Source organism: Coloeus monedula (assembly GCF_965178545.1).
Source record: "Coloeus monedula genome assembly, chromosome: 7".
NCBI lineage: Eukaryota > Metazoa > Chordata > Aves > Passeriformes > Corvidae > Coloeus > Coloeus monedula.
Genome location: NC_138787.1, coordinates 10,907,341 through 10,922,768, shown reverse-complemented (window position 1 = coordinate 10,922,768; position 15,428 = coordinate 10,907,341). Strand labels below are relative to the sequence as shown.

Here is a 15,428-nt window from a genome sequence, read left to right as displayed (position 1 = left end):
TCTTGCCTCCAGCAGATTGCCAGATGTCATAATTACTTTTTCCTGATCCAAGAAGTTGGTTGTTACTCCTTTGAATAACCTTTGATCAGCATCAAGTGCAGGTTAGCCTAGTTCAGGACTGCTACTTAAACCTGATCTAATAATAGTGGGTTTGCTGTGGACTGTGTCCTGAGGTCATGAGCACTATTTAGAGAAACAGCAGTATTCTGGTATTCAAAAAGTCAAAACTTGAAGTGACTGAATGGACGTGTTGCAGTTCAGTGTCTTAACTCAATATAAGTACACACCATTTTAGAACTGCTGCAAACTCTCTAACAGCTAACAGACTTTTTCATTTATATGGTATATTTTAGATATTTCCATAGGAAAATTTGTACTTTTGATGTTTAAAAGTTGCTAATAAAACTGAATGATAATTCAATGCCAATGCTGTTTTAGTTCATGAAGAGTTTTCATTTTGTGTCTGAAGTTCCCTGGCTAATAAGTGCTGCAGGTTTTCTGTATGACAGATTTGGAGCTTTGCTTGGCTTGGTTTTGCACAAACAAGATTTGCACTATCTGTAATTACTGTAGTTTGATAAATTACTGTGGTAGCAGTACACCCAAATTTCTTCTCAATTTAAAATTAATCCAGAGAGCGAGAGAGAAGCTGGTGTGTTAATCCATTGCCATAATGCTGGGCTGGCATAATGAATATGCTCATCCTTTAATGTGCACAAATTTTTACAGCCTGGAAGCTGCTGATTTATCCTGGAGAGCTGAGTTACTTCCAACCACCAAGGTAAGTGTGTGCTTAACTTGTAGGAGGAAGAGGTGCTTCCAGGGGTAGTTGCAGGTCATAGGGGAAGGAGCTGTTCTCTTTGGAGCATTAGAACAGTTGTATTCCAGAGGTAGACAAACTGGGAACTGGCAAGGGGCGAGCTAAAGGGGTATGTTCAGTAATGGCTTTTCTTCTTCTTTCTTTCTTTTTCTTTTTTCCTTTCCTTTTTAAGGTTGTAATGCTGAAACTTCAAGACTATCCTTCTTTGTCCCACATTGTGATTCAGGTACCACCTGCAGTTGGCAAGAAGGTAAAAAAATATGACATTCAGAAATTGCTTGCTTAGTGTATTCATAACTTTCAGGTGCTATGATAGGAGGAAAAGGAAGTATATTAAATATGTGCTAAGTTGCTTTGAGAAACCATAGACCCACACTGTGGAGTGGTTTGAAGGTAGCTTTTGTTATCTTCTGTAAGCTCAGAAACACTTTGGTAAAATACCAACACAAGGCATGAATAGATAGCACTTGAAACATGTACAAAGCCATAGTTTTCAAATCAGTTCTTAGAGTTCTTGTTGGAGATTCTAACAGTAGTCTTCCTTGTTTTTCTTAATACTCTGGTTGTGTTCCTGAGTGGTTATACCTTTGAACAGTCATGTCTCTTACCCAGGTTAGCAGAGAATAGAGATAACTGAACCCACCACACCTGGCTTCTGGGGAGCATAGGTCAGATACCTCTGCAAACTCTTAGACCACAAATAACACAGTAGACTGAGTTGTGCAGAGTTTAATAGTTTGAATCTCACTAATGAGATGGATATCTTTGCATCAAGGGCTCTCAGGATCTCAGTAAGAGGAACATTTGCAGACTTAAGATGCAGGCCTTTCCAGTTAGTCCTGGAAATGGCAGAATACTGAATTGGAATTTCTGATCTAATCAGATCTGGCATTGCTTTCTGTGACACAAATACAGTCTCTGAGTCTGTAGTATAATACTCCATGATCCAAGAAATTATTCACAGCACAAGTGAATGTAATGTTCTCTGAGTGTATCTTCAGATACTTGTGACAGAGGCATCTTGCAGTGAAATTAGTGATGCACAGCATTCAGGGTAAGCAAAGATAGAGGAGAGATCACTTGGGAAATGTAATTTGGCAAGTACAAAGCCTTTCCAAGTCTGTGCTTGGTTTAGATCTGTTTTTAATAACCTGAATTGCAGTATACTTTGGGCTGTGAATTCTTCGAAGAGGATTCCAGAACAGTACAGCTCCCTGTAACACATCTCATGTCATTTGGTAAGTACAGCACATTGCTTTTGAAAAAAATGGAAAACTAATGTAACTAACCTCTGGAAAATAAATTTGCCTAAAAATGTCAGGTCAGGAGGTTTTTGGGGGTTGTTTTTCACTAAAGCTAACACTGCTTTTGTTAGTAACAGACAAAGAAAAAAGAAACATGGGGGTTTAGACTAACAGATATGAACGCATGTAATTCTCCTGGAAAAAAAAAAATCTGAAAAGGTAGTCAGTTCTCAGATAATTTTATCTAATAATTGAAAATATTACATCCTTTACAGGGCTTTCTTCAAGCAAAATTCTATTAAATTCATCTGGATTACTTTACAATGTACAGCTCCAGCACTTCAACCAAGTAAGAATGCTACTTACGTTTTTAAGGTAATGTAACCATTGTTTGGAGAAAAGTGAGTGACTTCTTTTTTTGTGTTGTAGATATATCAAGCTTTCAAAATTTATATAGAGAGCCACTGCCAGTCACTCAAAGGTAAATAGAAGTCTTCTAAAGTATAAATGTATAAAATGAATTCTTGAAAATTTTTAGAAACAAACATCTTCTCATGCAATGGAGTTTAGGCCATACTGTTATAATCTGTTCAAATGTGTCTGCTAATATCTCTCACTTCCCACTTCAAAGATAGCTCAATGAAAATGAGGAATTGGTCCTTTAATGTTTGTTTTTCTTACTTCCCAGCAAAGAGAAGTTGAACTTCCAGCAGGATTCTGCCTTATGTTGAAAGTGTTTCTCAAGTAAAGCACATTTGGCTAGGATTTTTATTTGCTGATAATGGGACTCAAATTTGAATGTTGAGCTACATAAGCTTAAACAGGATGGGTTGCTAAATGACCCTGTTTCAAAAAAAGACAGTGATGGATTTCATTAGATTAAGGTTTCAGTTTCATATTGAGAAGCAGAACTCTTCTCATAACCCTTTTTCCTTTAAACACTGCTGTCTCACTGTCTTGCCCTGTAACAGCCTGAGTTTAAAAATGTCATTTTTGTTTACTGGTAACTGCCCTGATCTGCACTGCGATGTCAATTGCAATGTAACTGCAATGGAAGTGACTCTGTAGTGATCTGTGTCCCACCGTTGTTTTACTGGCCCTTTAGTTTTTAGAGACGGTTCTTCTCAAATATCTTGTTCTTAATTAAGCTTATATTTTTTAATGCTGTTCCATTTCAGAAAGAAAACCTAGTATTTACAGACTTCATATCCCCTGGTCACATGAAGACTCAATAATTGTAGCAAAGTAAGGACTTTAGCAAATAATAATTTCTTGATATGTTGTTTTAAAGAATATTTGTATCCTGTTTTGGTAATATTTCTGATGTGAGACTGTTTCTCTAGTCTTAAGTGTTTGCCTTCTATGGCTTTTCCTCATTTACCTTTCTGCCCTTGTTGATGAAGTTGTTCTGACTTTTCCTAGAACAAGAATACCTACTAATTGTTTGCTTAATGGTTCTCGCTAATTTTCTCGAAAAAGAAGTCAGATGTGCTGGTCTGAAAATTGTCAGGATAATCACTGACCCCCTCATGGGTGGAGAACAGTGGTTGCTCTGGATGTTGGCTTCTTCCTGGAAGCCAAGGTTGGGATCACACTGAAGCCCTATGTTCACTTCAGCAGCATAGTCCCAACAAAATCAAATGATACAGCTTGTATATGTCACTAATGAAGCTGAACAACCTGACTGTATTTTAGATGGTTGGAAAACTGTATTTCTAGTTTATTTTAGAAGTCTTAAGGATACCTCACCATTTCCAACCCTCTGTGTTTTCCAGCAGCAGCATACGTGCAGGAAACTGAACTGTATTCTTGAGGATCTGTCCTTCCCTTTCTTGGCACTCAGCATATTTGCATGCTCTGTGAGGCAGTGTGTTCACTGAACTTGTCTGCTTTCCTCAGTACCACATCCCTCGATGGTTCAGAGGAGAGGGAATTGAGGATGTTATGTAGTTCTTTGTGACAGGATAAACAAGTTCCTTACACCATTTTGCTCACAGCTTGTGGTGACACTTGGTGTAGTAGATCTGCTTTGTGTGCACTTGTGGAAGACTGAGGCATGTTTGGTTTTTCTGCTTGATTGTAAGGACAGCAATGACCATGAACGTTGCTGTTTCAGAGTTCCATCTCTTGCTGAGATTTCTGCCAAACTGCACATTGCTCAACCTCACAATGACAGCACCCTCCCAGAGTTAAACATCTACTCTTCCCCAGACTGTCAGTATGAAGTGAGTAACACAGTTTAATTTATAGCTGGTTTGCATGGCTGGATAATTTTTGCATGATTCAGTCTTTTCAACCATAGCTAATTAATCTCAATCAATACTAAGCAAATCTAAAGGCAGGCTGTTGGGCCTTTTTGACATGTAGTGTGTGTTACAAGTATTTTGCAGCAGCTGGATTAGTATTGAAAGTTGGATTCTAAAGTTTTAAAGCATTTGCTTTTAAAATGTCAATAGTAAGGTGTTGTACATTTTGGTTGAGGGATTGCTGTATTCTAATACTTAAGTTTGCTTCTTAAAATTTAAAGTATTTTGTACTTATGCTTATGATTGTATAAAACAATATATTTTTTTCCCCAAGGTAATTCTGAAGACATCACTTCTACAGGTTCTTGGGCAAGTAAGAAAACCTAATAGTAAATTGGGTTTTTTTATGTCAGTAGCATCTATAGACATTTTTACTTCCTCCCTTCCTTACTGTGGCACTTCAGATTCCTTTTTGCTGCCAAAAGGAGCACTATTCAACGATCATTTTGCAACCTTGTCCCTTAGCAAGGCATCCCTCCTGGATGAATGTCAGGGCCCAGTCCTTAGAGGAGTGGAAAAGCTCTCTAGCTCTAAAGAGCTGCTGTAAATGTGGAGCATAAGGCTTTGTGGTGAGCTCAATATCTGTGAAGGGATGACACTGTAGGTCACTTTAACTTTCTTGCCTGATGAGTCAGTAGTGTTAAAACTTTAAAATACATTTGGCATCAATTAAATTGGGGGAAAAAGTCTAACTAGGTCCATATGCTCCTCTTCAACAAATCTACTTTGGTTATCAATGAAGAATACATTTTGACATGGGGGTCAGTAAAAATAGACTGGCCATCTGCAGTTCTCTAGTTCTAAAAAGTAATTAATTTGCAAGCACCTAAGTGTAGTGCTGGAATATTACTGGCAAGGTTCTCTACTTGAATGCATGCATTTAGAGCAAAGATTTTTCAGTTTGTTGGTTTTTTACAAGAATTTATAGGCTATTGGTATATTAATCATGACTTGGGAGTGTAGAAGCCAATTAATACATGTATGTAATTGCTTCCAAAAATTCTTTGCCTAAAAGCATATATAACTATATGCAGATTTGGCTTGGAAAGTGGCCTTTAAATTGTTTTAAACTTATTTTACTGAAATGTGATACTTCATTTTTTTCATACTTGTCTTGACTGGGAAAAAACCCCATTTGTTTCTAATTTGATAATTTATCCAAACCTGTTTCATTAGCTGCTTATGAGAGATTCTAGTATTTTTCATCTATAACATTAATTGCTATTGGAAGTTATCAAATATTTATGCATTAAAATGAGAAACTGGATCTTTTAAGAAAGATTTTCTAATCTCATTATCATACTTCATGATAATATTTGTGTATATGTTTTTTTAATACATTTTAATAGATAGAAATGAAGTTATCCCTTTATCCTTATCTTTCAGATAGTAAGGTTCCATGCTGGTGCTTTTCCAGTCTATATTGTTTCTAATATTCTTCTTACTTATGGAGGACAACTGAGCACATTGAGATCAACAGGTAGCTTTCTAAAAATCATTTTTTCTCTGTCAGAAGTGTTTTTAGAGAAATTGCCTATCAAATTTACTGATGAAAGACTAGCTAGATGTGAAATTTTTAAGCTGAATATCATTCAGCTTATGAAAACACTTGGATCTGTGCTCTTCATTTTCATTTTCTCTTGGCTGGTAGTTCTTCAAGATTGTGTTGTAACAAAAATATTTCCTTATTATTTTGAATTGCAGTCCCTTCTCTGAAATATTGGTGTTGCACAGTAGGTCTACTTAAAAATACATACAAAAATTTAAAATAAGTTGTTAATGTGCAAAAACCACTATTTCTTGCAGGAAGATGAGACTTACATAATAGGTTTGATCCATGTCTTCAGACAAAATGCATTTTTAATAAAATTCGGGGGTGTTTGTAACAAACTCCGTAATGTCTCTAGAAGCTCTTGCGACTTATGACCTTAATGTGGGTGACCCAGTGGAGGAAGGCCTTGGTGGTGCAGTATGCAGCCTTGCAGCACTCCTACAAGACACAGTTATCTTGTTTTCAAGTCAACTTACCATGGTCTGAATTTATTTTTTGTTGTGGATGGTCTTTGTTAAAGTTCGTGACATGATAGTAACTACAGATGCTCTCTGTTCTTGATTCTAGGCCAGTGTTCAGACTTCTCCCTTGAACTAGTTAGGACAGCAAAGCCCTACAAAGTAGAACCTCTTATAAGCATTGTTGTGTTTCTGCAGGGGTGAGTTTGCTTCATTTGTTTAAAACAGTTTCCAAAACAGAAGTTTGAGTAAAACTGTTGCTGGGGAGGAATATTATTTTATCTGTAGTCACTGTGAACACCTGACTGTTATTTTGCTTGAAAGACTGTAATAGAAGGAGTAGTTGATAGATATCTAACTGTAAGAGCAATTGGAAGTGATAAATAATACTGCTTTCATGTTTTTGGCAGGTTTAACTGGTTTAGAGAGATATGGGAATCACTGTCACTACCAGAGGTGGATGCTGCTGTTCTGAGTAGTCAGGATGCATGGTTCCCCCTTGTGTCCCTGATTCTATTTCTTTTTGGGACAGGCATTGCCTACTGGAGTGGAGTATTTTTCTCTACATCTCTGAGACTCTTCTCTTCATTATGGTTAACTCTGATTAGGTAAAACAACACAATGCTATATAATTATGCTCTTCTATATGACTTTGACCCTGACAATTGTTTTTCTTTTTTGTTTGTTTGCTTCTGTGTGAATGCTTGGGCAAGACTGAATTCTGAGCAGATTGAATTTATACACGGTTTTAGACATCTGGGTTTGAAAACAAGCAGGAATTGGTGTCTGGGAAGAAGTACAACAGGAGTTTTGTTTCTTTTTTTTTTTTTTTAGACCTACTGTACTTCAAAAAGATAAGTTGATTACACCCAGAAGACTCTGTGGGATGATATCTCTTGCTTTGGTTAGCTGGACCACTTGTGGTGCATTTGCTATACTCATTAGTTATCTTCAATACTTGTTCAAGGTACTGAAAGGCTAAACACTTTGTAACTGAATTGAAAATTTTGGGTGCTTTGAATTAACCCCAGGTTAAAAGCAAAAATCCCAATTGCCTTTTTTATACAATAAAAGAAATGTTATTATTCTCATACTTGAAATAGGTATTTTTTTAATTTATCAGTGTCATAGTCTTGTAATTTTTACAATTTTTCTTCTTCTTTTTTTAATGCTTCTTCAAAGAAATGTGTGGTCCCATATGCCCACTACAACAATGCAGATAATTGAAATTTTTAACTTATAGCTAGGCAATATTATAAAAGCAAAGACTGATAACTCCCTTGAAGAGAAACTTTAGCAAAGAGAGGACTTGAAATTTGCAGTAGAAAAGACTTTACACAAATCTTTATGGAGCAAGAGGAAGGAAGGTGAATATATTGAAGAATTAGGGTAGTCTTCTTGTATGTCCAATCTGATCCCTTGGGTAGTGCCACAAAGGTCCATATTTAGTCCCTGCCATTCAGTTTCCATGACTTTTCTTACATCAGTGCCTAACTTCTGATTCACTCCATGGCTATGGCTGCCCTTGGCTCCTGGAGAAAACTACAGCTCCATTGGGGCCCTAGAATCATCTAGCTATAAAAAAGAAAAAAATTAAGGAGTCCTCAGTTTCTTTTCTATGCTACAGCTTTTGTGTGAAGAAACATTACTAAACAAGCCACTGTTTTGTCTTACAGGTTGCAAAACTGCACGTGGCTGTAAGAGCAGAGCAAAACATGCACGAGAGGGTGAGTCTGTTTCCTGCTTCTGTTCCAAACTGTGACCAAAAATTGTCTGGCAGACTTCTGCCTTGGTCCTGTTAGGTTGTGCTGAGGTGACTGGGCAGCTGTAGTTCACTTGCTGCATGTGTGATGTGAAAGCCAGGCCATGAGCAGCCTGATCTGTCAGACACAGCTGCTGCATTCACTGTTCCAAGTCACTGCAGTGTGAACTTGTTATTTGAGAAAACTCTGTCTCTGAATGCACGCAGAACAACAGGGTTTTGTCTAAATTTTGGTATTTGATTATGCATGGCTTATCTAAAAAAAAAAAATTTCTAGGTAATAATCTACACTGCAGGTAAATATGGGTTTTTCTAGAGAGGCAGTGTGTGGAATTCAAGGGTTTTTAGTGCAGAGATGACAAACAGGATGTATTAGACACATGTGGACTGAGACTGCCGTAAATAGGGAGCCGTTTAAAACTGAAGAAACATTTGGTTTCATGCAGTGTGAACTTTCTTTTCTGGGTTACTTTAAGGTATAGGATCAAAGATGTAAGCAGATATCGATAAAAGCATATGAAAACTACTTGTAATTTTTTGCAAACATAGAACAAAGCAGTCCAACAGAAAAAGTTATTGAAAGTTTTCTTTGGCTTTCTTTGGGTGGATTTTTTGTGTGTTTAGTTTAAAATCCTCTCCTTTCATCTCTATATAATTTTTTTTGTTTCATTCGGGTATTTTTTTTCTGTCATTGGAACTTAGTATCTGCCAACTCATTCGTTTATCTTTGTTATTTATTCTTACAGGTAATATTTTACTCCTATATCTTTTCCGTGAATGATCGTCTGTGATTTTTCACCCCCATGCTTTATTACTCCTTTTATTTTGCTCTTCCCCCTTCCAGGGACTCCATTTCTTTTCATTGTATTGATGTCAGGGCATCTACACTCTCCATTCTTTTCTTCCATAGACATATAAACTATCAGTGTATGAGAAATTTCTGATTAAATTTAGATACTTTAAAACTGAACTATGGAACTTCGCTTTTGATGGCTTTTTGAGGCATATATTGCAAATTTTCTTCCTAAATCACAGCTGCTGTGATATTGTTAGGATATTTTTCCCCTCCTCTTTCCCCAGCATGGGTTCTTAGAAGCCTGTGCACGTTTTTGTGACTTCTGTCTTTCATTTTCAGGATTCAGGCCACTCAAAAGAAACTTCACAGAACTCCAGTACACACACAGTCAAAGCCCAGAGTTCAATGGACAGCATTCCAGATGCAACACAGTCTCCTTCCAACAGTACAACAATTGCTGAAGCTGTTAACAGTCTTGAGATGCACATTACAATCCTCAATTTATTCACGTGGATTGTGCTGCTCAGCTTGCCATCTTTAATTTATTGGTTAAAAAATCTCAGGTAAATTCTTAAATTGACACTAAGATAGAAGAAAGTTACAGGAACCTTTGAAGATAATAATTGTAAATGTTTGACTCTTTACATTATTAGCTGCCTTACAGAAGTTTTAAATACTTCTGTTAATAACTATTGTTTTCTCTATGCAGTCTGGTTTGTGTTATGGTATAAGTAGCTGTTAAGTGAATCAGTGATATGTTGAAGAAAATAATGATTCAGAAAGAGTTCTAAATCAGGCTGTGATGCCTGATTTCATGTGTCTTTGTTGTCATCAGCATAGACATATTACTTGGCACTCTAGAAGTTACATGCTTTTAAAACCATTTCTTTGCAGGTACAATGTTAGACTTGATCCTGATCCATGTAGATCCACAGCTGTTATCCTTGTATGCATTTTAGAAATTCTAATGAATTCAAGTACTTCTGAAGTGAAATCAAGGTACTGTAGTCCAATCTCTAGTTCTGCTTTCCTGCTTCTTCATGACTTAACATTTGTGTGGTTAAACTTAATTTATGCTGTACAGACCTGTAATTGTTCAGCCTCTGCAGAGATCCATGAACTCCTGTGGTTAAGTCTAAAAGATGAGGTAAAATTAGTGTGCAAATTACCTCTAGTTCAGCTAAGTGGAGAAAATCCCCTGTATTTGCCTCATGGAAATAAATTAAGTATGTGCTATCTAAGCAATTGGCTGCATAACAACTTATTGAACTGTGACTTTTTAACTCAGTTCATTGAATCCTTCCAATTGTCACAGAATCCAAATACATTTAGCAATTATTGTCAGACAGTTAAAAGGAAAAGTGAATTTTAAAGGATTATAGTTATGTTCCCGTAGCTCCCCTTATGGGAGTAGAAATATGTGTTCTGTACTGGATTAAGAAGTTCTGAGAACTTGGTTTCACTGGCAGATTATTTCTTGTTGAGATATGAAATTAGTCAACACCTCATGAATGGCAATCAATAATAATGAATGTCATTTATCCTCTTGACCAGTACCTGCTATCTCAAGTGATCTAAACCACTAAGTCTTTCTTTGCTACAGAGAAAAAAATTCTAAATTAATCTAAGAATATTTTTAATGACATTACCCTTCCTGAATAATTTCTCTTGGTTGTGCATCAATTTTTATGGCCCATTAGATCTAGGTGTTCAGTTTTAAAAATTTACAAAGCCTTAAAATAGAAATTATTTTGCAAAGGAAAATGAAATATGGTATTTTCATACTTTCTGCATATCTGCTAAAAACGATAATTTTTCTTCTTTGTATTCTTGCAGTAAACTCTTGAAGATTGCAGCCAAAGTTCCACTCCCTTTGTCTGTTGCAATGCTGGCCTTTGGACGAATGCATTTATACAGAGTCCCACACTTTGTAACCTTTTCTCTTCTTCTACATGTGCTGTGCTGTATTGTGTGATGTTCCTTCTATATAGGACATATATAGGACAATGCACCCTAGAAACTTAACACTGGAGATGGGAAAATTTGCAACACAGAAATGCCTAATTTAATATGATCAGTAGTTTACATTATGTGGGAAAGAGGACAGAACTGTGAATACTTCACAAAAAATTCATGGTTTTATTCACATTGCTTAGAAAACTTTTTCTGGTGTTTATTTCATGTCTCTGAAAATGGAGTGATTTTACTGTGTATAAGCACGTAACTCATATCAGTGCAACATCTCAATACTCTGCCTTGTAGACACTTTGGTATTTCACTATACTGCTGTGTTAAAACAGACCTTTTTTATTCACTGTGCCATGCAGTGTCTGTGTTCTGAACTTGCATCTCTTGCAGATCTAAAATATGCTGGTTAAAACTCAATACATTTCAAGCACACTGTGACTATCACAAAAACCACACAGCCAAGTATACTTTTAATTATTTTATGTTATATTCAAAAGCTGCCACATTTGTGTCTAGACAAACTAGAATGTACTGCTTACATAGAACTGTTATTTCTATCAAATCATTTGTTCAATCAGTGTGAGTTGAACATTTGTGAGATTAATGCAAGTCTTACACATTTTACTTTTTGTGAGAGTGAGAAAACAACAGTATTCTATGTAGCTTTCTATTCAGGAAGGATACCAGCAGATTCATAAACAATTTGCTGTAATGTTGTTTTAAAACATTGTCAGTTTTCTCTGGAATTTTGAAATTAATCCTTGGATTTTGTCCATATATAGAAGCTGGCAAATGTTGAGCTATGCTGTGAGTTAACAGTGTGGTTGCTGCACTGGTTCTAAGTAGACAAGGCAGGCTTTTTCCTATTGTAAACAGAGAATCAACCATCTCCTAATAAATGCCAATACATCAAATGAATATGGAATAGTTACAACCCTGCAAACTCCTGTCCTGTACAGTGCTAACTTCTACATGTGGGCAAACTCAGTAAGAGTGGGAAATACTGACCATAAATATTAGCTCTGTATAAACTGTTATCTTAGTGCCTAGATGCTACAGTGACTGCCATTTATAATAAAGCCTAAAATAGCTCTGTGTAAGGAATTCTGTCCCCTGGGCGTGTGTTTTGCCAACAGAAGAAATCTCAGCAGTCCTTAGGCTTAAATTATGTAGATTCTGTGTAGAGATGAGCCTACTTGCTTCTGTATTAGCTGTCTCTGCTGTGTCTGAGATACCTGTTACCTTCATATGGAAATGCTAAACCAGCTCAATCATCTTATAGGAATACCAAGAAGAAATCTGCTGCTCACAGTCAATCAAGTATACTCTTGATACAGTAGTACAGCCAGCCTGACCCATTAATTTCATCGTATCTTAATAATCTTGCCTAAAGTGCCTCAGTTATTTCTAACTGTTGTTAGGGTCAATTCCTTTGAGCTGGCTGGAAAGACTCAGTTCACACAGTGACTTTCCAAAATGAAGGACAAATGTGAAGAAAGCCATGTGTGTTTTGTTTGCTTATATCCAAGTCAGCAGTTCGAGTTATTAGTAAGTCATTAAAAGTGCTGTAACTGAGTAAGGGTATTGTAGTTAGCCAAACCACTGTCACTGTTATCAGTAATCTATGTGCTGGTATTCTAGTCTTAACCTTAAAAAAGGTTAGATTATACATAGTGTTTGTAAATCAGAAAAGTTATTTGAATAGGTTAAAGCTTGGTATTTTCTAATCAAATGTATGCTACAGTATATATATATATAGAATAATTAGTGTGACTAAATATACTTGTAGCTAAATGCACCAGTTGGTTTAACTAAACATTGCTGTTCAAACAGAACATAGAAGCCAATAGGTAGATAGAAGAATAGAGTTGTTGTCCTTGCAAATGGCTGTGAGTGAAAGATGGTGGCAGAACTGCATTAGGGCTGGCAGAGGGCTGTGAAGTGTGCCAGGTCTGATTTATGTGGAACATAGTTTTACTTGACCTTCATGGTCCTTTTGGCTTACTACTCTATTTTACTTCTGATTTTGTTTTGCCATCTTACCAGGCTCTTTATGCATTAATCCATTTGTTGGAGCTATTGGTGGAAAATAATAAGCAGAATAAGGAAAGAAAACAGGCTCAATATTTAGTATCTTTGACAGCTTTCAAAATCTGCCATGAAGTGAAACCTGCTGAATTACAGCAGCATAGGATAACACCAATTTTTTCTTGTCATTTAATGATTTTTTTTTTAAGTTGGATTTCTAGTGATAATTGTTAGCACTCTTCATAAAGTGGGTTCCAGAATCTTGTATATATTCCTGCCTGATTTTCAAGTTGGAGGTAGGAGTAGATATAATCCTGAGTCTGAGATCCCAGATGACACTCCCTTTCCTCAGAGATGGTTTACCTTTACTGGGGAAAGGAGGGGAAGTCCTACACCTACTTTGAATTTATATGCATTGTGTGCCATTTAATAGATTTAATCTGTTGTCAGGGATGTGCATCTGGACTGTGCAGTGACCATGGACTGGACAACTTCAGGTGTTTGGCAGATTAGGAGTCTAATCCCAATTAGATTTGCCATATAATCAATGGATGGTAACAGGATTAGAACAAGTCTTAGAATTCATCCCATTCTAAGAGGATGAATTATCCTATTTGTCATTCTGAAAAGGACTAGATTTTATAACAGTCTGAAATAGTTTTTCAGGCAAAATACAATGATTGATTGATGTTACTTTGGGACAAGAAGCTTCTATTAGGTGAATCTGTAGTTCTGTCACTGTTCACAATTATCATTTCAGCAGAAACATAGGATAACCCAATATAGATAACTGTTAATTGCATATATAAGGACATGTAAATTCTACTGAAATATCCTTTATTATGAGTAGGCTGCATTTATAAAAAAGCTTTTGGCAAATACATTATAATGTCTCCTATTACCTTTAACTAAATTAAAATTCCATTTTATTCTTCAAATTTTAGATTATCTTGATTATATGGGAGGAGATCAAGGCACAAATTGTAAAGGTTTAGACCTCAGGATGCATTCAAAAAAAGAACTATTTATGTGGATCGAATATAATATTTTTTTATAAGCTATCAGAAACAGAATGAAGAAACAGGGTAAGAACTTGAAATACCAAATGCCACTAACTTTTGGTACAGCAGAATCTTTCTTTGGCAGGGAGAGATCTAATGAGAAGTTTTAGTGATATATTCATACTCTGAAATTACTCTTGAAGTCTATAATCTTTTTCTGGTTGATGTCATCAAACATGTGTTCCTGAGAGTCTGATCATGCTGCAGTCACAGTGTACCTACACTTGTAGCTAACATTTCATAGAAAGTCTCTATGTGTCTGATAAGGAAAAACTCACCTCGACACTGGAATTACCAAATATACCTTGGAACTGAGTGAATTAATGTTGTCCAAAGGTGATCTTTTAGTTTTGATTTAAAAGTTGGTTGCAGTGGGTCACATTTCAGCATCTTGTTGAAAGAGGATTGGTTTGGGGGATTATGGTGGGAGGCTTCTTTGTATGTTTTATTTCCAAGAAACTTGCAGTAACTGGAATTTAAGGTAGTGTTATTTCTAACGTTTAGCGTTCTGCCCTGATCTTGGTTTTGAGTGAGCTAATTCATGGAGCAATTAATTCCTTAATATTAATTTGCTACATTTTAAAACAAATAGATACTGTTTTTATAATAGAATAACAGCAAAACCCTACGCAGTGCAGTAGTAATACATTGTAGAAGGCATAGAGACTGCTGGTATGTCTAAGAGAATTTTTCATCTATAACCGAGTTGGGCTAACTTTAAAGTCAGTGATTAATAAAATAAAATGTATTGACACTTAACCCCAAAGGCATTGCATATGTCAGTGTTTGATACAATGTCTCATTTCCCATGAGTTTGCCAGTAACAAGTGATGAAGTCACTTGACATTTTTCTGCAATCTGATACATCTGCTTCTGAGCTTTGATAGCACAGAATAAAATCCATTATGTGGCCATTAATAAATGTAAACATTTGAGAAGCTTTCATCTGAATCAAGTTTATTTCAATATAGGGTCGAGTGTGTTTAGACTTCTGTTGTATTTATACTGGGATAAAACCAGCCATTTACTGACCTTTAATGCTCTAAGCTATGAAAATGTTCTTGGACGTGATTATAGAGTCCATACAGAATTGTGCTGCTGTTCTAAGTCACTAAGCTACTAGAAAATTGTTAGTTCTAAAATAGAATCAATTCTTAATGTTAATTTTCCATTTAATGATGAATGTTTCTCACTTAATTTACAGCTTTGACTTTTTGCATCTCTTTTTCTGGAAGATAATCAGTCTAGCTTTTGTAAGCATTTAGTATGGTACTGTAAAATATAAAATTTTCATCACTTCATACTTTTGTCACCAAAGCTGCTGTTGTATAGCCTCTAGGAAATGCGTGATAATGAAGGACAATTCAAAACTAATTTATTTTTTATTTTAAAGTACAATTTCTACCTTTGTTTTCTATTTAAACTAGAATATT

The 15,428-nt window shown here is 35.9% G+C and overlaps 1 protein-coding gene and 1 long non-coding RNA gene across 2 annotated transcripts in view; one reads left to right on the top strand and one right to left on the bottom strand.

Annotated features, from left to right (window-relative positions):
- The window catches only part of PGAP1 (post-GPI attachment to proteins inositol deacylase 1), a gene marked incomplete at its 5' end in the record, with an annotated part of 32,379 nt that extends 17,161 nt beyond the window's left edge, over positions 1-15,218 (top strand). The window contains 16 exons of the mRNA XM_082285524.1: positions 730-781; positions 993-1,070; positions 1,983-2,058; positions 2,340-2,413; positions 2,494-2,545; positions 3,243-3,309; positions 4,181-4,289; positions 4,645-4,683; positions 5,757-5,850; positions 6,490-6,580; positions 6,791-6,988; positions 7,215-7,347; positions 8,057-8,107; positions 9,278-9,501; positions 9,833-9,937; positions 10,775-15,218. Of these exons, the coding sequence (XP_082141650.1) occupies positions 730-781; positions 993-1,070; positions 1,983-2,058; positions 2,340-2,413; positions 2,494-2,545; positions 3,243-3,309; positions 4,181-4,289; positions 4,645-4,683; positions 5,757-5,850; positions 6,490-6,580; positions 6,791-6,988; positions 7,215-7,347; positions 8,057-8,107; positions 9,278-9,501; positions 9,833-9,937; positions 10,775-10,913 (1,582 nt within the window). The 3' untranslated portion in view covers positions 10,914-15,218. The remainder of the gene's footprint in view (positions 1-729; positions 782-992; positions 1,071-1,982; positions 2,059-2,339; positions 2,414-2,493; positions 2,546-3,242; positions 3,310-4,180; positions 4,290-4,644; positions 4,684-5,756; positions 5,851-6,489; positions 6,581-6,790; positions 6,989-7,214; positions 7,348-8,056; positions 8,108-9,277; positions 9,502-9,832; positions 9,938-10,774) is intronic.
- The window catches only part of LOC309575221, a 23,864-nt gene continuing 9,078 nt past the window's right edge, over positions 643-15,428 (bottom strand). Inside the window, exon 3 of the long non-coding RNA XR_014226599.1 lies at positions 643-1,053. This is a non-coding gene — a long non-coding RNA (uncharacterized lncRNA). The remainder of the gene's footprint in view (positions 1,054-15,428) is intronic.